At 43.9% G+C, this 22,633-nt stretch overlaps 1 protein-coding gene across 4 annotated transcripts in view; it reads left to right on the top strand.

Moving 5' to 3' along the window:
• Positions 1 to 22,633, top strand: part of RAMP3 (receptor activity modifying protein 3) — a 104,599-nt gene that overhangs the window by 4,459 nt on the left and 77,507 nt on the right. Inside the window, exon 1 of one of the 4 annotated variants that reach the window (XM_006133274.4) lies at positions 9,679 to 9,927. The exons of 2 other annotated variants lie outside the window; for them this stretch is intronic. In XM_006133274.4, the coding sequence (XP_006133336.1) occupies positions 9,735 to 9,927 (193 nt within the window). In that variant the 5' untranslated portion in view covers positions 9,679 to 9,734. One more of the 4 variants, XM_025189757.3, reaches the window with a different exon arrangement.

Raw genomic sequence — 22,633 nt, 5'->3', positions numbered from 1 at the left:
CAATGGGGGGAGAGGAGGGGCCAACTTCCCTGGAGCCCAGTGATACAAAAGGGCCTGCAGCGGCGGTGGCAGGAGCCCCGGGGCCTTTAAATTGCTGCCAGAGCGCTATATGGCATTCTCTGGGAAGCACTAGGGCTGTCTGGGGGAGGTGCGGTGGTCTCCGGGCAGTGCTGTGGGCTACCTAGCCCTAACCCTGCTCCTTCTGCCTACGACCTTGCCCTCTCTGGGGACGCAGAGCAGGGCTTCCCCCTGCCTTGCCCAGGGGCCCAACGAGGCTGTCGGCTCTACTGATTGTCTCCAACGTGCAAGTCATCTTGTTTTCCCCACCCATCTGTTTTGTTTTCCTTTTCTATCAGAAGTTATATTTGTGAAGCCATTTTTACTAACCATGGTTGTTAATTTTATTATGCCTGGCATCTAAATGTCTCTAACATTGTTTGCCTTAGTCAGTGCTTAATTTGTAATGAAAGAAGTGTCGAGGCTCAAGTGATATTTTAACATTCATAACAGATGTAGCAAGCCCAGAGGTGTTGGGACTCAACTGCCAAGCCTTGAGGTACCAGGGCTTATCCCTGGCACACTTAAGCATCAGTTTCAATACTTTTCAAGATATCAAAAATAATAAAAATATTAGAAGTTTTTTTCCTCCAAATTATGGCCAGTGTTAGGCAGCCAGATCATCTTTTGTCACCTTCAATAAAATGCCTGTTTTTTCACAGGTGCCGAGAGTTCACAAACTAGCACCACTGAAAACCAGGACTCTTTTATAATTACTTACATATTGGATTTACAAGCCAACTTTAGGCATCAAGAGTCTTCTGAAATTAGTGAAACTTTGCACAGGTGCAGGGATCTGTGTACAGATGTGGTCTCCTCACTTCAAAAAAGATATTTTGGCATTAGAAAAGGTTCAGAAAAGAGCAACTAAAATGATTAGGGGTTTGGAACAGGTCCCATATGAGGAGAAGCTAAAGAAACTGGGACTTTTCAGTTTGGAAAAGAGGAGACTGAGGGGGGGATATGACAGAGGTATATAAAATCATGAGTGGTGTGGAGAGGGTGAATAAAGAAAAGTTATTTACTTGTTCCCATAATATAAGAACTAGAGGACACCAAATGAAATTAATGGGTAGCAGGTTTAAAACTAATAAAAGAAATTTCTTCTCACACAGCGCACAGTCAACCTGTGGAACTCCTTGCCAGAGGAGACTGTGAAGGTTAGGACTATAACAGAGTTTAAAAAAGAGCTAGATAAATTCATGGAGGTTAGGTCCATAAAAGACTATTAGCCAGGGGCAAGGAATGGTGCCCCTGGCCTCTGTTTGTCAAAGGTTGGAGAAGGATGGCAGGAGACAAATTGCTTGATCATTGTCTTCGGTCCACCCCCTCTGGGGCATCTGGCACTGGCCACTGTCGGCAGACAGGATACTGGGCTAGATGGACCTTTGGTCTGACCCAGTATGGCCATTCTTATGTTCTCATGCTCTCATGTTTCTCATTTCAGGATCTGATACCAAATTGACTTGAGCATTTGTGGGTATTTTCCCAGTCTTTTTCTGTTTCCCATCTGGATATCGAGATATTAACATACAAATCCATGTTAATTTTCTCTCTGCTCATCCCAAATCATTCAAGAAAGAAGAATTTAGAACCATAGAATTTGTTTTACTTAAAATTCACCTAATCTTTAAATGCTGTCACAGTCTGCATATAAATATTTTTCAAAGACTTTGTCTTTGGACATAGAAATAATCTATGTAGCATTGTGTTTGATATTTTTATAGCTTTTACACTCTTCCTTTCTCTGGAGTAAAAGATTTGGGTAAAACATTTGTGTTAAATTACGCAGAGTTCAGAGGAGCACACAGTTTTAATGACCTATTTATAGCTGTGTCTAGACAACAAAGTTCTATTGGAAAAAGTCTATCGCAATTTGCATATCTTTTCACGCTTTTCTTCTGAAAGAGGCTTTTCTGACAATTGGCCTATCTATACTGGGCCAAATGTTGGGAAAAAACCTCTTTCAGAACATCCATTCTTCCTCGTAGAACGAGGTTTATAGGGATGCCAAAAAAACACGTCCGCCTTGCCGAAATGTATTTAGGAAAAGCAGACGCATTCCTTGGACGCAGCAGAACTTACCAGGATACCTCAGGTATCCCGGAAAAACTCTGCAGTCTAGACGTACCCTGAGTCTCTTGGTTTACAAGAAAAGGCATACTTTCAGAAGCATTAAATAGGAACTGAAAGTTTAGAAGTTCTATGTAAACTGACCTAATTTAGTTAAAATAACTATGAAGTGAACTTAGGTCCAGTCATCCAGCCCTCACTCTAATTAGTAGTCCAATTAAAATCTGTCTTAAAAATGTCAATGTATCTTTGGATACAAAGAAAATGATATATTGACCCTTAGGATATAAACAAGTCAACTTTACCTTGATATATTGGCCTTAAGGTACAGAGAAGTGAAATTTACCATAAAGTACCACATGAGATCACCAATCCTTCTAGTTTACAATACTGCTCTTTCAGGCTACGGCTACACTGCCATTTTTTTGCGGAAGAGGATATGTAAATTGTGCTCTGTAAACTTTGATTTTTGAGGAATAAGGGATCTTGCGAAAAAGGGAGTTTTTCTGACAAATGGCCCCGTCTACATGGGGCTTTTTAGCGGCAAAACCTCTTACGCAAAAAGAATTGGAAGAAGCTATGTAAATGAGAGTGCAATTTGCATATCCTCTTCCGCAAAAAAACAGCAGTGTAGCCATAGCCTCAGAGGCCAGTAGCTTGACTAAGGGAATGGCAGCCTGTGGCTTCTACAACATATTAGGTATAATCAGTTTCTCTCTGCCTTCCACAATGGATCAGCTTAACCTTGTGCACCGAAGCATGATATTTCATTACCTTTCCTGGCACAGTGACAAGTGTTCTGGTGATCATGAAATAAATACATAAATCCTGCCATTTATTTGACTCCATATGTCCCACTCTTAATAGATCCTTGGAAGTTTGTTATTGGAACTACGACCTAATTGCTATGCCATTACCATTGTTTTATTGAGTAATAGGATTAAAGTTACACTTCCCAGAATGTTATTGGAGCGTTTGAAAATCCCGGATGGCTAACAATGTGGTGATGTTCTGTCAATGCAGTGCTTCAGGGAACTGTAACAAATTGTACTTTGGGGGGCATTGCTATCACATATTGTCAGTGAAAGAGTATGAAATTATACATGGATAATTGGCATTTACAAGATCTCTCATTCAAAGCATAATATAGAATTTTACTATCATGTTGTTACTGAACCATAACTGCAAAATATAAACTTCAGTTTTCCTGAAAAGGTAAATTTGATTGAGTTGTTGATGGGCATGAAACATTATTAGAGAGTGTCAGGATTTTAACTATAAGCCCATCTATACCTACAACGACATCACATCGAAGATGCTAATCCTAAAGCTTTTTTGCTCACAAGGTAGACATAAACACATCTGCTAAGAATTACTCCTTTATGTTTAACTTGCTGAAAATGTCAGTTTAAATAGCTAGGCTAGATAGCTTATGAATTTAAAATAGTTTCACTACCTCTAAGTTAGCATACCCTCCTCTATATTTGAGCTACTGTTTTACCATAGGATTTTATTTGCACTATGATATGGCAAAAGACCAGCTTGGCATAACAAGTAGATCTTGCATGATCTCAAAATAAAAAAGGAGTAATATAAAAAATGGAAACTAGGACAAATAACAAAGGATGAATATAGGCAAGCAACACGGGAATGCAGGGGCAAGATTAGAAAGGCAAAAGCACAAAATGAGATCAAACTAGCTACGGGCATAAAGGGAAACAAGACGACCTTTTATAAATACATTAGAAGCAAGAGGAAGACCAAGGACAGGGTAGGCCCACTGCTCAGTGAGGAGGGACAAGCAGTAACAGGAAACTTGGAAATGGCAGAGATGCTCAATGACTTCTTTGTTTCGGTCTTCACCGAGAAGTCTGGAGGTGTGCCTAACGTAGTGAATACAAGCAGAGAGAGGGTAAGTTTAGAAGATAGGATACACAAAGAACAAGTTAAAAATCACTTAGGAAAGTTAGATGTTAGCAAGTCACCAGGTCCTGATGAAATGCATCCCAGGATACTCAAGGAGCTGATAGAGGAGGTATCTGAGCCTTTAGCCTATGATCTTTGAAAAATCATGGAAGACAGGGGAGATTCCAGAAGACTGGAAAAGGGCAAATATTGTGCCCATCTATAAAAAGGGGAATAAGAACAACCCAGGAAACTACAGACCGGTCAGTTTAACGTCTGTCTCAGGGAAGATAATGGAGCAGGTAATTAAGGAAATCATATGCAAACACTTGGAAGGTAATAAAGTGATAGGGAATAGCCAGCATGGGTTTGTGAAGAACAAGTCATGCCAAACTAATCTGATAGCTTTCTTTGATAGGATAACGAGCCTTGTGGTAAGGGAGAAGCGGTGGATGTCATATACCTAGACTTTAGTAAGGCATTTGATACGGTCTTGCATGATATTCTTATTGATAAACTAGGCAAATATAACTTAGATAGGGCCACGATAAGGTGGGTGAATAATTGGCTGGATAACCGTAGTCAGAGAGTTGTTGTTAATGGTGCTAAATCCTGCTGGAAAGGGATAACAAGTGGAGTTCCGCAAGGGTCTGTTTTGGGACCCGTACTGTTCAATATCTTCATCAATGATGTAGATATTGGGATAGAGAGTACGCTTATTAAGTTTGCAGATGATACCAAACTGGGTGGAGTTGCAGCTTCTTTGGAGGATAGGGACATAATTCAAAATGACCTTAGCAAGTTAGAGAAATGGTCAGAGGTAAACAGGATGAAGTTTAATAAAGAGAAATGCAAAGTGCTCCACTTAGGAAGGAACAATCAGTTCCATACATACAAGATGGGAAGCAACTGTCTAGGAAGGAGCATGGCGGAAAGGGATCTAGGGGTCATAGTGGACCACAAGTTGAATATGAGTCAACAGTGTGATGCTGTTGCAAAAAAAGCAAATATGATTCTAGGTTGTATCAACAGGTGTGTTGTAAGCAAAACTCGTGAAGTCATTCTGCCGCTCTACTCTGCACTAGTTAGGCCTCAGCTGGAGTACTGTGTCCAGTTCTGGGCGCCACATTTCAAGAAAGATGTGGAGAAATTGGAAAGGGTACAGAGAAGAGTGACAAGAATGATTAAAGGTCTAGAGAACATGACCTACGAAGCCAGGCTTCATGAACTGGGCTTGTTTAGTTTGGAAAAAAGAAGATTAAGGGGGGACATGATAGCGGTTTTCAAATATCTAAAAGGGTGTCACAAGGAGGAAGGAGAAAATTTGTTCCTCTTGGTTTCTGAGGACAGGACAAGGAGTAATGGGCTTAAAGTGCAGCAAGGGAGGTTTAGATTGGACATTAGGAAAAAATTCCTAACTGTCAGGGTGGTCAAATATTGGAATAAATTGCCAAGGGAGGTGGTGGAATCTCCCTCTCTTGAGATATTTAAGAACAGGTTAGATAGACATCTGTCAGGGATGGTGTAGACAGAGCTTGCTCCTGCCTTGAGGGCGGGGGGCTGGACTCAATGACCTCTCGAGGTCCCTTCCAGTCCTATGATTCTATGATATCTCAGGAAGTAAGCCTGAAAAGGGGGGACATCTGCTTAATGTTTCAATTTGAAACCATTTCTTTCTTTCTTTCTTTCTTTCTTTCTTTCTTTCTTTCTTTCTTTCTTTCCATTTTCCATTTTCCATTTTCCATTTTCCATTTTCCATTTTCCATTTCTCTCAATCTGGACAATAAAATTTTGGCATTTTGTTTATAGCAAATTTCACTTTGCCTTACACCTGCAATGAATAGCACCATGCTGTCATGTCTCCAAATACTGTTTTGCGCTCTTCAAATTGTTTTGAAATGTTGTTTCCCTGGCAGCATTTCCAATTAATTGAAACATTACAAACACATAGTCGTTATAAAAAAATAAATGTATACACAGGCACCCACACAATACACACTATATAATAACATTAGGGTTTATTTTTTAAATTCTAAATGCTGTGGGTAATTTGACCTTATCAATGCCAGCGACTTCATGCACTATTGAAATGTAATTCCCTAGAAGCAATCTTTCTGCTTATCTAGCAATACTTTCTGACCATGTATTAAACTGAATAGCATACATGCTTTTCATCTTGCTAATCTCTCCAGGAAGGTTCTTGTTGCTTCTCCTCCTGGCAGTTTTAAATCAGGAAGCCAACTTCAGATGCTCATGGATCGAGTAACATAGAGTTTAAATACTGAAAAAATGAGAAAATGTATGGTTTTCCCTTTGGACACGGTCATGCGGAGATGAAATGGCAGCATTAAAACACATTCAACACTTGCTTAAGGCTACCGGCTATTCTGTCTTGGCATATATATTTTGTCAAATAGGGGCTGCTGCCAATCTATAATTATAAAATGTTAAATAGCACATTACCATTTGCTATAATTCATGATGTCAACAAACATACAAACAAACAAACAAACAAACAAACAAAACCATGATGAGAAGAGGTGTGGAGGAAGATCTCTCAGGAGCAGAAGTTTAGGTCATGCCAATTATGCAGCAAACAAGGGGCCCCTGACATAAGGCCTGACCCAAATAGTTTGGGGGTGATGTGCCAAAAAGAAGAGAGAAAATGTCCAAACTTTCCTCTTTATGTAGATCATCTCATCTGAAGAAGTGGGTTATGCCCAGAAAGATCTTGATACTATGGCTGTGTCTAGACTGGCAAGTTTTTCCGCAAAATCATCTGCTTTTGCGGAAAAACTTGCCAGCTGTCTACACTGGCCACTGGAATTTCCGGAAAAGCACTGACGATCTAATGTAAGATCGTCAGTGCTTTTCCAGAAATACTATGCTGCTCCCGTTTGGGCAAAGTCTTTTTCCGAAAGACTTTTGCGCAAAAGTGCCAGTGTAGACTGCATAGTACTGTTTTCCGCAAAAAAGCCCCGATCGCGAAGATGGCTTTTGCGGAAAGTGCTTTTGCGGAAAAGCATCCTGTCAATCTAGACATGCTTTTCCAAAAATGCTTTTAACGGAAAAGTTTTCCGTTAAAAGCATTTTTGGAAAATCATTCCAGTGTAGACGTAGCCCATATGTTTCAAAGGGTACATCTACACTGCACCTGGAGCTTGAAATAAGCTATGCAATTTGAGCTATGCAAATTGCGTACAGGCAGTCCCCGAGTAAGTCGGATCCGCAGTTACGAACGGGGTTCCTCTCCCTGGTCTCCAGCAGACCAGGGAGAGGAGGCAAAGTGGCGGAACACGTGGGCAGCGGACAGGGCTGTCCGCTGCCCACGCGCTCCGAGGCTTGGCTCTGCTTTGCCCCCCCCCCGGTCTGCAGACCAAGGGGATGGGGGGGGGGGCAATCAGAGCCAAGCCCCGGAGCGCCCGGCCAGCTGACAGCCCAGAGCGTCTGGGCTGTCAGCTGATCGCGCGCTCCGCGGCTTGGCTCTGCTTGGCTCTGCTTTGCCCCCCCTCCATCCCCCTGGCCTGCAGACCAGGGGGACGGGGGGGGGGGGGCAAAGCAGAGCAAAGCCGCGGAGCACGCGGGCAGCGGACAGCCACGGCGCGTCTGGGCTGTCCCGCTGCCCCCGTGCTCCGTGGCTTTGCTCCAGACACCTGTGGTACAGCAGCTGGGGCGCTGCCAGTTGGTCCTGTAGCGCCGCTCTGGGCGCTACTGGACCAACCGGGCAGCACCCCAGCTGTTCTGCCCCAGGCGTCCTGATTCAGCCACTGCTGGTCAGATTCAGCAGCGGCTGAATCAGGACGCCTGGGGCAGAGCAGCTTGGGTGCTCTGCCCCAGGCGTCCCCAAGTCAGCTGCTGCTGAAACTGACCAGTGGCTGACTACAGGAAGCCCCTGCCCCGGGCTTCCTGGAATCAGCCACTGATCAGTTTCAGCAGCAGCTGACTTGGGGATGCCTGGGGTTCTTAAGTTGAATCTGTATGTAAGTCAGAACTGGCGTCCAGATTCAGCCGCTGTTGAAACTGATCAGTTTCAGCAGCGGCTGAATCTGGACGCCAGTTCCGACTTACATACAGATTCAACTTAAGAACAAACCTACAGTCCCTATCTTGTACGTAACCCGGGGACTGCCTGTAGATTATTTCAAAATTTGGTGCTGTCTACAAAGCACTTATTTCAAAATAAATCGCTATTCCATAATGTCCCTTGCTCTTCGTGGAATAAGGTTTACAGGGACGTTGGAATAGCGAGCTGTTTTGGGACACCTCCGGTATAGCTATTGCAGGATACCCTCAGTATCCCAAAATAGCGCTGCAGTGTAGATGTAGCCTATTTCAGAATAACTGACATTATTTTGTGTCTACATAGCAAGCAAAATATGTCTACATAGCAAGCCATTATTTTGAAATAATGTCAAGATGGAGGACTTCTTACTCTGACTTCTGTAGCCCTAATTTCACAGGGGCTATGTCTACACTGTAGGCTTCTTGCGCAAGAAGCCTTTTGCGCAAGACTTTTTGTGCAAAAACTTCTTGTGCAAGAGCACGTCCACACCTCAAACCACATCACAAAAGCAATGTGCTTTTGCGCAAGACAGCATCCACACTGCATAGATGCTCTTGCACAAGAAAGCTCTGATGGCCATTCGCAGAATGGCCATCAGAGCACCTATGTTTTTTCCCTGTGGAGCATCCATACTTGCCTTTTTGCACAAAAATTCTTGCTAAAAATGGAGTTATGCCTCATAAAAGGTTTATCTATGCTGGAAAAAGCCCTCTGTTCTGCCATTTTACTGCTGATTTACTTGCGCAAAAGCACATTTGAGGTGTGGATGCTCTGCAGGTTTTTGCGCAAAAATGGCCATGTTTGTGCAAAAATCTTGCAGTGTGGACATAGCCAGGGAGTAAGGGAAGTCAGAGGAAGAGTGTTCTTCCTTTGACTTCCTGCTGTGTAGACAGTGCCAAAGGCGGAAGTAAGCTATTTCAAATTGAAGTAGCTGAAGTTGTGTAGCTTAATTCAACTTTTGCCCTGCTGTGTAGACAGGTTTTCACAGGACTCTTTTTTTTAAAAGTTGCAGACTAACAGGGCTACCCCTCTGAGACTTTCCCCTATACCCGGGAGGTTGTCGACTATGGCACCTTGACCTTTGCTGATCAATGGGCACCCCGACCCCTTTTTATTTGGCAGGGGAGACTGGCTCAAGGCCACGAGTCGTGCAGAGAGACAGCTGGACACACAAAGCAAGCGGAGACAGACCCACCCAGCCCTCAGCAGCCGGACCCAGCCTGGCTCAGAGAAGCGCTGCAGATTATCACCCAAGGAACCACACACAGACACCCAGGCGCTCCGGAGGCTCAGATAACAACCCCCAGACAGGCAAAGCTTCTCGCTGGTCAGTCTCACTCTCCTCCCACCCAGCAGGGCAGGCAGCCCCCCCTCCGTGGTGGGCCTCCTCCTTGCTGCTCCTTCTCAGCAGCAGCCAAACTTCCCATCGGCTGCCCCCAGAATAGCCACAACATCCTTCTCCTCCTTCCCAATGCAAGGCGCGCCGGGGAAAGGGGGAGGAGGAAGGATTGGCGGGGAAGCTGGCGCTGATTGGTGCGGGGAGGCCGATGAGCGCATCTCAGGGCAGGGAGGAGGAGCGGAGCTAGGGGAGAGCTCGGGCGCCCACCCCCAGTTGCTGCCGCTTTGATGCAAAGGAATGAAGAGGGGTCGCCTGATAGGCGAGCTTGTGGTTGAGCCGCGGTGTGTGTGCTGGCGGCTGTGGTGGCTGCAGACCTGCCGCCCTCTTTCCTCCCCATGCGGGCGCTTCCCCCTAGAGGCTCTGAGTCCTGGTTGCGGGATGGAGACGCATGCTTTCTGGCTAGGGCAACTTTTCCTTTTTGCGCTGTGGGGTAAGTAGTTGGCTTGCAAGATGATGCCCAGGACATGTCGGGCAAAAGGCTCCATGAAAAGTTGGTAGCGCTCCGATTTTGCTAGCATTTTGGAGTCTCTGCTGACCTCGGAAGGGGTTTTGAATTAAAGAACGCAAAGCATGTATTATATCAGCCCAGGGAGAAAAGAGGTTAACGTATTGGTTTGCCAGAGAGAAAGGAATAGATGTTGCCAGGCATCTTTCGCTGAGTGTAAATGTCCCTCTTTCCAGAAATCCTGATTCTGCTGGAGAAGCACAGCCCTTCCAGAAAGGTGATTTCATAAGGGTTTCTTACATGCCAGGGGACCCCCCCCCCCCACACACACAACCGTAATAACCTTCCCCTTCCTAACTCCCACCTCCCCTAAGCTATTCAGTAACACTCTGAGTAAGGCAGCCTGAAAAGAAGCCCTTCCTTAAGGCATTATTGAGTTTGTGGCTGTCCTCAAGGAAGATGTGCAGGGCTGTGTTTGGTAAGCTTGGTGGTTTTACTGCTGTCATAGGCATTTTTGTGCGATTAAGTCTGATTTGTCTTTTTTCACCTCAGTTGTTGGAGCTGTATATTAAAAGTAAAGACTAGAGAAAGGCAACTAATAAAATAAGAGATTTTTGGGGGAAAGGATTTTTTTGTAAGACCAGGAGTCTTTTCCTGTGATATCAAGCAGTGAGGAAAGATCTCTGATAGTATCCTGGTGAGAAGGGAGAAACTGTTTCTCTAGTCCTCTCCTTATTTTCTCCATACATGCTGTATCAATTACAGTCTGAGATGTATACATTTCACCCAAGGTGTGGGTGATACTGTGATAGGTACAGAACCACCTCCTCAAGCATGCAGCCAATGGCTGTAGTAAAATCCAGTGAAGAAAAGTGAATAAATATAAAAACAAGATGCCAAATCCTGAAAAGTATTGAGAACTGAACTGAAGTACAAACTGAACTGAAGTACAAAGGAATTGTATGTTTCCCCTGCCCCTCTTCCTTGTGCAATGATTTTAGCTAAGGTAGCATATATTTTTTTCTGTAAAATCTTTCAAAATAATCACCTTTGAAGTGAATGCTGGCTTCTTATAGATTTGGAGCAAACTTATGATCTATTCCTGAAGTCCTTACTCAGGCACAGTGGTCATTTTCCTTGAATGAGAGCTGCAAGTTAGTAACTCAGGCTTCCTTTTTGACCACCAGGACAACAGCTCATAAGCCAGTTTTGCCAGGAGATGAGTCCAGCAATAAATATTATATGTACTAACTTTCCAGGCAGAATGTATTGACTACCTTCTGAATTATAGCCATCCTTTTCACACCAGCTTCAGTGTGGGGCCCCCAGCCCTCTTTGGAAAGCAGGGAAGTTTTATAGTCAGGAGACTGGCTGATTCTATTTAGGATTTGCTCCAACAGTTACTTAAAAGTGTGAAGATACCTTTCAGATTTTTCACATTCTTTAACTTCAATTTACACTTTGTTTTTAGTCATTGATATTTCATTTTCTCCCCTGTAGCTAACTTTAGGAATTCGGGATTTAACACCTTATAGTCATATCTAAAGTTACTGACAGTCTTTATTCTGATCTTATTTACACCTGTATAATTCTGGTGATGACAATGCAGTTACTTGATGTAAGCAAGGAGAATCAGGCCCAGAGTATTTAAAATGGTATTCCAAATACTGTACTTTATAGGGGATAAAAACGTGTGTAGGGCTGTCCTTAGGATTTTGGGGGCCCTACACAATACTATTAAACTGGTGCCCCTATGCCCGACAACAGCCTGGGGAGGGGATGACATTTTGTGGAAATGTGATTTTTATAATCTTCAGTAACACACTAATGAAATATTTTTAAAGCAAATTTTAAACTTGGGTCCTACAGATTAACAGAGTAAGTTCAGAAACTGACAGTATATACCTGAGGGTTCCAAATGCCTGTTAAATAGCTTCATTGCCACTTAAATGGCTCTTTTGCAGGATCAGTGTTCTATTAATAGGTCAGGAAGGCTTTTTCATTTTTACATTAACTAGCTTTTCTCTCGTGTTAGACTTACCAGGCTGCAGCAGTCACAGAACAGGGCTAGGAAGATGAGGTAGGTGGACATTAAGACCTACTGGTGCCCCAAATTTTCAGGTGCCCTACTAGCTATGTATGGGTAAGGACAGCCCTGAACATGTGTGAACAGAAGTTAGGGATCTTTACATGAAAAGGCCAATAAATAAGTGGAACATCCAATTCAGACTATTTGCAGGAACAATGGCTCGCTAATAGTACATTATTTTTGTTTTTAAAAAAGTAAAATGTTCACTTTGGTGCAATGTTCTTTTAAAATGGTTTGAAATCTATTTAGGAAGTCAAATGTTGTATACATTTCCATTTCAAATATATTTCAGAATCCAAACTTTTGTGATACCTAATGGGTAATATCTTCACTGCTGAAAATAGGGAAATAATCGGTTATTTCTGAGTAGGTGAATCATCCAGTCCTAGGATTTGCCATGACTCTCACAAGTGAAACATATTTACTAAGGATTTTTCTCAGAGAATGAAGACTGAAGACTACTTTTTGTGTATCTTCAACAATTACACAGAGTTCTCACCAGAGGCACTAACAGACTAGAGGTTTTAAACTAGACAAGTTGCTCACATATCTGAATTTCACTGAAGAACTGATTTCCTGGGGGTCTACAGTTGACAATGGTTTGCTTTCAATCAGAAGCAAAGGGATGGATTTTGCATGAACAAGAAAGATCTAATTGGAATGAACTAATTCCCTGATTTAAAACAAACTTTATAATTACTAAAATACTCACAATGAGGAATCTATTATAAATAGTAGTCAGTAACTGTAGCAAGTGTAAGCCCATTGCAGTTTTCACTGATTCTTCTGACAAGTAATACATATATGCATCTTAGAATCAGTGAGGCTATTGCCTTTAATTGACCACTCTGCATATTTTATATGATTAATTGTTCTGTTTTCCTTTGCCAAACCTCTCCTCTTTCTCCATCCTGTAAAGATGGCTGCTTATCAGTAGTGCTATGTCTGTATGTAAACATGAAAGGGGCTATATATATATGTGTGTAAAAGGTTATTATTTATATTGAAACTTAATTTTTGTAAATTGTACTAGTATCTGCGTCAGCAAAACATGGTAAGGTAGAAATGTGATAATTATCATGATCTTTAGTACTTTTCATGCCCAGATCTCAAAACATTCTATAAAATTGGAAAGTATCATTATCACTGTATTTTACAGCTTGGGAACTGTAGTACAGAGAAGCTAAGTATTTTGCTAGAGCTGCACAGCAAATCAGTGGCAGATCTGGAAATAGAATATTGCTTTAGGGTCCAACTCTTGTATTTTATGCTTTGGATTACAACTCCACACTTAATTTTTACTGTAGCTATATAAGAAGGACTCATTCCTGCAAGGTACTTTGTGAATTTTGTAAATACAGAGTGCCCTCATGTTCAACTCCCTGTAATATTGGATTCTAGTGAGAAAGATAAAGGGATGAAAAATTGATTTTAAAAAAATGGATTACCTTTGAAAAAAAGTTACCTATTATCTTACAGATTAATCTGGTCCATTGTATGTGGCTAGAAGGGTTGAGATAAAGGGAGGGAAAATCAGCCTGGGAACTACACTGAATACAATAGACCAATGTGTCAGTCAGACATAAGTACAAGTCTGTGTGTACTTTTAAAAAGAGAACATCTCATTCTGAAACAGACCAGACCAACTGCTACTGCCAAATCACTGCTCTACTTTGTCAGGGATCCTGCATGTTTCCAAACAGCAATTAACAGGGACAAAATAAGCAGCAGAAATGAGTGCTATCACTTTTGAAGCAAAGCAGACAAATGCTGATGCAGCTCCTGCTTCCAAGTTTGTTAGATCATGGCACAGCTCCTACAATACTTCACCCTTGCCATCTTCCTTCCTCTCCCTCCCACCATGTAACCTGAATATTCCTACAGCCTGCCCGGATCCCATTGTACAGGCTCATTCTTGATACAATGAATGTGATTAGAAAAAAATGTAGCGTTCATAAGAGAAAGCTCTTCAGAAATGTACATGCATGTGCTGTGGGTGGCAGCAGAGAGCATCAAATACTCAAGCAAAACCATGCTGGTCCCAGAAATGAAGAAGGACACCACCTACAAGACTGAGTAGAGGTACATTGCAGATTAAAGATAGGAGATAGACACACACAAATTGGCAGCCTGATTCTGATTGCAGTTACTCTGATGAAGTTCCACTGAATTCCTGATTTACACCAGTTTAAGTGAGAGCAGCACTTGGCTCTGACTCTTCTCTTTACATAGATATGAAACTGTCTCAGTGGCTATGTCTAGACTGGCATGATTTTCCGCAAATGCTTTTTAACGGAAAAGTTTTTCGTTAAAAGCATTTGTGGAAAAGAGCGTCTAGATTGTCACGGACGCTTTTCCACAAAAGCACTTTTTGCAGAAAAGCGTCCGTGCCAATCTAGACACGCTTTTGCGCAAAAAAGCCTCGATCGCCATTTTCGCGATTGGGGCTTTTTTGTGCAAAACAAATCTGAGCTGTCTACACTGGCTCTTTTGCGCAAAAGCTTTGCCCGAACGGGAACAAAAGGGACTTTTGCCCGAACGGGAGCAGCATAGTATTTCTGCAAGAAGCACTGATTTCAGACAGTAGGAAGTCAGTGTTCTTGTGGAAATTCAAGCGGCCAGTGTAGATAGCTTTCAAGTTTTAGCGGAAAAACTTGTCAGTCTAGACACAGCCAGCCAGTGTGTGTGATTTAAACCCCCCCACTGCACACACACACACACACACACACACACACATGCTTGCACACACACATACATGCTCGTACACGTACACACACACACACACACACACACACACACTCAATTTTACAATAATATTGCTGAGGATGAATTCCTGGTGTATGACTGGATGCCCTCAATAAAAAGGGTGCTAGCTGTGGTGGTTCTGCCTTTTAAGCCATATTCCTACATTACAGTGCCAAACTGTTATTTGTTTAAGAGGCTGTTTCTTTCTGCCACTTCAATGCTGATCACAGAGGTTATTCACTGATGGCCCTAGTTTTAAGGAAATCAAACTCCAATACTGCCACTATAATAAGAAAAAAATAAAGTGGTGCAATAGGGCCACTTGCTAAATACCCTTTGTGGCCAATCTGTGGCTCTGTTTACATCTCACCTCTCTTGTAGCAAACTGATTTTCCCTATAGTGCTTGTCCACATACATATTGCTATCATAATAATGCTACCACCCTTAAATTACACCGTTGGTGGTAGTCTGTGTGTGAGTGCCCTCTGATTTAAAAATAAGAGTTCTATTTCAGTAAAAAAACAAGGCACTTATTACAAAATATGACTTCATTTTGAAAGATGTTTGTCCATACAGACTTGCACTGAAATAAAAAAGTCTGAGAATTAGAACGGGCTGAGGTATTTTAGTGCAAGTTTGTATCTATGCCAGCCTTAAGACAGCAACCCTAGAAGCAGGGTTGACTAGTGAGGAAGGCCGCGGGGGAGGAGGCAGGGGGACACCAGCCATGTGACTCCTCCTTGTGCTACTGGGAGAGTGCTGGGACAATGACCCTGCATCCCAGGCCTGTTCCTGCTCCATCTCTGCTCTTGTCTTCCTCCAAGCCCCCTGCCCTGAGCAATGCAGGCTGGGGGACTAGTGGAGGTGTAGTGCCTGAAGCAGCAGTCAAACCTCTCGCACTCACCGGCAAAATTGTGGGGGGAGGGGAAAGGGGAGGTAGGGAAGTGGAGCAACATGGCTCTGCTCCCTCAGCTCCACTGCTTGCTTGTTAGTGTGAGGGGTGGTCGTGCCCTTTCCCTGAGTGATGTGTCTGGAAGCCAGGGGAATGAATCCACATTGCTCCACTTCCCCCCACTGCTGCCAATGCCTAGAAGACAGGGGGGAATAAGGCAATGGCATAGTTGAGATGGGGAAAGCAGAAGATGTGATAGATCTTGATTTTACTATGGCTGGGACATAGACCAATGTCACATTTTCATAAATAAACTGGGGAAATGTGATCTAGATTAAATTACTATAAAGCGTTTGCAAAACTGGTTGAAAGGTCCTATTCAAAGAGTAGCTATCAATGGTGCACTTTCAAACTATGGTATGAATCTAGTGGGTTCCTGTAGGTGTATGTCCTGGGTCTGCTACTCATCCATATTTTCATTGTGTAAGGGGATAGTTAGCCCCTTACTAAAACTCTGTAGGAGTTTTTGGTTCGCCAGCTCCCAGTATCAAAAGGGGAAGGGTCCATGAGACTGACAGATCCCAGAGACAATGGAAAGCAGCCAACACTCCAGCTCGGCCTGACTGACAGGCTGGACAGGCCAGTGAGGAAAGTAAGAGGCCAGGCCCCATCCTCCCTGTGAGCTAGGATTTTTCTGGGTCTCTCTGAGCAAGGAGAGAGCTGAGAGACAGCTAAGAGGAGCAAGCTGTGTGGAGAGGCAGTCCTGCAGCAACAGAGCCAGACACACACAGCTCAAGGAGCGCAGACCCTGTCTTGAGCAGCAGACTGGCAGCGCTCAGAGAGCCAAAAGGGACAGAGAAGCAACGCAAGGAGCTGGAACTGGCCAAGCAGCACAGCCTGCAGCTGGGTGTGGTGAGCAGCTGGGACCAGCAAAGTGTGGGGAGAGGCTCTGGGCAGGGAGATATCACCAGCCAAGAGGCCCAGCAGGCCAGACTGGGAGAGGGATCTGGCCACTTAGAGCTTGAGGCTGTGTGGTCACTGGCAGAGCAAGCGTGTCCAGCCTGTAGCCCCCCTGCAGCACATCAAGGGCCTCTAAGGGGCCTCTAAGGAAGAGACTGTTAACTGCCCTTACGCTCTGCAGACTGCTGTTTTGATGTCCCTATGCTACAGAACAGGACTGTGTGTTCTCATTTAACCATTTTAATTTTTCTTATTCTTTTCTCTTGAATCAGTTGATATTTAATAAATTGTATTTGCTTTGAACCTTATGAAATGATCACTGGGCCAAGAAAGCATGCAGTGTGAAGAGAGCACCTCGGAGTGGGGACACCCTAGCCCCTGCCCCAAGTGACTACAAGGTCATGGATTAAGCCCCAGGAAACCTGGGCCCAGCCTTGTTGGGGTTTTGAGGACTCTGCTACTCAGGAGTGTGGAGGGGGAGCCCTCAGGATCAGGGAGGCCATGGGGTAAAGGAAGTAGGAGCGGGGACTCAGATCCCTTCGCTGGTCCATTTCACCGGGGTGGTATAGAAGCCAGGACAGTTCCCCACAATAGTGGGACCATTCCCCTGCTTACAATTGGTAACTCGGATAATTTAGTGGAGAGTCTGCTCATAAAATTTGCCGGTAATACCAAGCTGGGAGGCATTACAAGCACTTTGGAGGACAGGAATAGAATTCAGAATGACCGTGACAAGTTGGAGAATTGATCTGAAATTAACAAGATAAAATTCAAGAAAGACAAGTGCAAAGTACCACACTTGGGAAAGAAAAATCAAGCCTATAACTAGAAAATGGAAGATTGCTAGTTAGAGAACCAGAAAGGGTCTGAGGTTACAGTGGACCACACATTGAATATGAGTTGATAGTGCAATTCAGTTGCGAAAAAAGGGCTTTTATTCTGGGGCTGTATTAACGGGAACATCTTCTGTAAGACATGGGAGGTTATTGTCCCTCTCCACTCAGGACAGGTGAAGCCTCAGCTGGAGAACTGTGTCCAGCCCTGGGCTCCACATATTAGGAAGATATGAGCAAGTTGGAGACTGTCCAGAGGCAAAAACAATAAAAGGTTTAGAAAATTTGATCTGTGAGGAAAGGTTGAAAAGCCTGGGCATGCTTAGTCTTGAGAACAGAAGGCTGAGGGTATGTCTACACTGCAGTTAGACACTACGGTTGGCCCATGCCAGCTGACTTGGGCTCATGGGACTTGGGTTGAGGGACTGTTTTATTGCTGTGTAGATTTCTTAGTTTCTTACCTGTGCTCTTGGATCCTTCTGCCTCTCAGGGTCCTGAAACTTGGCATCAGCTTGAACCTGCAAATTGACACTGCAATTAAACATCCCTACAGCCTGAGCCCTGCGAGTCAGTCAGCCAGCCAGCATGGGCCAACTGCAGGTTTTAATTGCAGTGCAGACATACACTAAGGAGGAACCTGATAACAGTCTTCAAATTTGTTAAGTGCCGTTATAAAGAAAACAGTGTTCTCTGTGTCTACTGAAGGAAGCTTAATGCACAGCAAGGGAGATGTATGTTAATATTAGGAAATACTTTTTAACCACAAGGATAGTTAAGCTCTGGAATAGGCTTCTAAGGGAGGTTGTGGAGTCCCTATCACGGGAGGTTTCTAAGGACAGATTGGACAAACACCTGTCAGGGATGGCCTAAGTATACTCAGTTCTGCCTCAGCACAGGAACTGGACTAGATGACCTCTCAAGAGCCCTTCCAGATCCAACAAATCTATATGGTTGATTTATTTTTTCTGGAGGGATGGGGAAGCAACCTTGCTGCCTATTCTTCAGCCTCATATAACTCCACAAAGCCTTAAAAGGGCTTTCTTCAAACTTCTACCAAAAATATCACCTTTTGTCAGAGATCAAGCATAGAAAATAGCAGCCCAAGAAGAGCAAGTGAAAGCACAGATTACAAATACTGCTTTGCAGCCTTAATGATAGCATTTGTATCAAACAAACTCTTGCATTGTGAACAGAGCTAATAAACAACTGGATCAGGCTGCGTCAACAATTCCATTTTAAATCACATTTGCCAATCTGAAACTTCTTTGCATTCAATCAAGTGACCAGAGAGTTTATGGATTAAGAAAGCAATCAAGGCTAGAATAAGGCGCATGCAGTTATTGCTGTTGATAAAGAATTATGAAAAGTCTCCTGGCTACTTTAAACAAAGCAGTTGGTACCAACCCTATTATCTGTGGCCAGCTGTAAAATAGAAGTTCCAAGTGAAGGCAGGAATAACAGGATAACAAATAGTTCTGATATTTCCTTTAAAAAAAACAAAACTTAATTCTGATTTTTATTTCTGACCTATACAAACAGATATTTTATTACAATCAGACAGACATTTTCTTTTAAAATCTGAGATTTTGTACGCCTATTAGTGCTGTCTGAGAGTTTGGGGAGAAAACATGTTTGAAGACAGTATGGATATTGTATAAAATTCAGTTTGGGTTTGTCTACACTAGCCCCCTAGTTTGAACTAGGGAGGCTAATGTAGGCATTCGAAGTTGCAGATGAAGCCCAGGATTTAAATATCACGGGCTTCATTTGCATCTTCCCGGGCGCCACCATTTTTAAATGTCCCTTAGTCCGAACTCCGTGCCCGCAGATACACGCGGAATGGAGTAGGTAGTTCGAATTAGGATGTCTAATTCGAACTACCGTTACTCCTCGTGAAACGAGGTGTACCGGTAGTTCGAATTAGAGATCCTAATTTGAACTACCTACTCTGTGTCGCGTGTAGCCGCGGGCACGGAGTTCGGACTAAGGGACATTTTAAGAGGATTAAGGGATCTTCTGGAAAAGGCTTTATTTTCCAAAAGATCCCGTCTAGACTGGCGCTTTTCTCTGGCAAAGGCCCGAGCTGGAAAAAAGCGGCAGCCATGTTCATGCAAATGCCGTGGGGGATATTTAAATCCCCCGTGGCATTTGCAATTCCGACTTGTCTCATTAGCATCCCTTTTCCGGAAAAGGGTGCCAATGTAGACACAGCCTTGCTGTTCAGTAGCTATGGTGTTTGCTGATACTGCTCTGGATCAATCTGATATTGCTACCTTTGCACTCAGGAGACTCCATGTCAAAGTTTTCATAGGAGCCTGTCCTTGGCCTTGTCTACAGTAGACCAGGCAGGTCAGTTTAAGATATACCACCCAGCTATGCTTCTCGGTTTTCCTTAACCTAAGTCACTGCAGTGGGAGGTTGATGGGCGCATACACTTCCATTGGCTTCTCTTAATCCTCACAGAATGAGGAGTACAGGGCTGACCTCAGCATTGGATTTGGGGCTCCACACTAGATCTGCTAACTCAAACATTAGAACATTGACCTTCGGGGAGTTGATCTTCTCCATAGTGTAGACAAGCCTCTTGACAGCAGATTAACTTCTGTTTTCCAGCTTGATTTTTAGGAGCTGGAATATATGGCATTGGGGACACATTCACACTTTCACTAAGTTTGGATTATTTCCAGGGATCCGAGGGAAGAACTATGTTTCCCATATAGTGTGGGTGGGTTTTGTTGTTGTTGTTGTTCCCATGCATGTTTAGTGGCATACCCCTAATGCAACCCTTGTTTCCCACAATTTCCAGTGAATGAATGTCTTTTTCACTGGGGCTGGGCAGTGTTGTACATGTTACCTGCCTTATACTTTCTTAATAACACGTTGAGATAAAATACAGCAGAAAGGTAAATTGACAAAAAGCAAAGAAAGCTACAGTTTAAAGGTGAAATGCAAACGAATGCATCTTCTTTCTGTATGTATAACTTAGATGCTAGAAGACTTTTAGGGAACACTTAACCGTGAATGGTCCTGGTTTTATTATTTACAGTCATAACTGTAATAAATCTGGAATGTAGTTCTTTTGCATAAGGTAATACGGGAGAGAGAGGAAAAAAGTGGTAAGATTAATCCTCCACATTATCTCTCTTTGTCTGTAATGTTTTCACCACTGAATTTTTAAAATGAATTAATGGTATTTTATTAATCATGAAGTTCAAAATGTCTATAAAGTGCTACCAGGCCACTTGTTATTTTTTAAGTTAAAGAAAATATAGATCTTCAAAACTGTGTCTTATCTAAAAAAACAAAACTCAAAACATCATCACTTTCCCTTCCAGAGGAAAACTCAATCCCATTAGCCCCAGTCTGCCCTCAGCCAGACGCGTGGCAATTCCACTGATGTTAATGAGTGACACTAGTGTAACTGAGGGCAGAACTGGATTCTTCATTTGGACTCAAGTCATTTCATGCATTTACGTTCCCTTTGGTTCAAATGTGAATTGTTGCAAAGTCCCCCAACCTCAAATGTCACTTTAATATGTCAGGGTACATCTGCACTAGCCCCCTAGATCGATCTAGGGAGGCTAACGAGGGCGACCAGAATTGCAAATCGAGCCCAGGATTTAAATATCCCGTGCTTGATTTGCATGTTCCCGGCCGGTCGCCATTTTAGAAATTGACTAGCCCGAAGTAACCGCCCGCATCTACATGTGGCAGTGAAACGGGATTCCGATTTAAAGCCCTAACTTGAATTAGCTGGTATTCCTTCTGCAATGAGGTTTAACAGCTAATTCGAATTAGGGGCTTTAAATCGGAATCCCGTTTCATTGCCGCGTGTAGACACGGGCAGTTACTTCGGGCTAGTCAATTTCTAAAATGGCGACCGGCCAGGAACATGTAAATCAAACGTGGGATATTTAAATCCCGGGCTTGATTTGCAATTCCAGTCACCCTCATTAGCCTCCCTAGATCGATCTAGGGGGCTAGTGTAGACGTACCTTCAGAGAGATAAGGTGAATGAGAGAACATCTTTTATTGCACCAGCTTCTGTTGGCAAGAGAGATAAGATCTTGAGTTTACACAAAACTCTTCTCTTGGGGCAGAGACCCATTATTTTATTTATTTTTCAAGTTCCATGCATACCTATATAAATGTGTGAGGCTATATAAATTACAATGTAACAATGTATGTGCCAAGGTCTGAGATCTTGATGCTACTTTGCAGCTGTTGTGACCAGAGGTGAAAATAAGGAAGTGCACTGCAGTGCGTCGCTCCAGTAAGAGCTGGCTGGGGTGCTCTGCTGCAGGTGAAGGCGTTCAGTACGGCTTATGGTGCACTCTCCCTGTCAGGCTCCTGCTGGTCTCTAGCTACGGGCTAGAGCTAGTGGCCTTACATACCATGAGAAGCAGAAGGCAGCCTCGTGAGGCAGGCAGGTGTGAAAGGGGCCGGCTGGGGGCACACTGTAGGGGAGGCGTGCACACTCCCAGCTGGGCTCCTGGTACATCCAGTGCTGTCCTGCTGCCCCTCACTTGATGTACACTGGGCAGCGCATGTGCAGTCCCTGGCATGTGCAGCTGCTGGGGGGAGGGGGGGCTCTGGGAAGAAGCCAGGGGAAGGAAGTGGCAGACCAGGGTCTCTCACATTGCTGCGGCCTGTTTGCCTGCATCAGTGCCCCCACATGGGGCAGCCCATAGCTCTCTTGGAAGCGAACAAGTGCAAGTGGAGCAGGAATCCATCCAACCGCCAGGTAAGGTAACCCAGCCCCAGGCCTCACCACATACTTCCTCCCTATATCCCCATCCCTTACCTTACTCCCTGCACTCCTCCCCAGCCATCTGCCCTGACTTTTGCATCCTACATGTTCCCAGCCTGATGCCTTGAGCGTCCCCCAAACTCCCAGATGCCTGCCCTGACTCCTGCACCTCCACCCACATACCTAGGGCCCTGCGCCAAGCCTCACCACACCTCAGCCTCCACACTCCACTCCACTCTTACATTTCTTATAGGTACTGTCATATTGTAACCCATCCAAACCAAGGCTCCTTCTAAGCTGCGTGGCAGCACAGCCTCACCTCTGCTTAATGAGCCCCGCCCAGCTAGGGACTCAGGACTCTGGGTACCGAGCTGCCTGGCTGAGGGAGGGGCACTTCTCCCTCCACCGCAGCAGCAGCTCC

This window comes from Pelodiscus sinensis, chromosome 2, assembly GCF_052426305.1.
Source record: "Pelodiscus sinensis isolate ZL-2025 chromosome 2, ASM5242630v1, whole genome shotgun sequence".
Lineage (NCBI taxonomy): Eukaryota > Metazoa > Chordata > Testudines > Trionychidae > Pelodiscus > Pelodiscus sinensis.
This window is presented reverse-complemented; position numbering and strand designations above follow the sequence as displayed.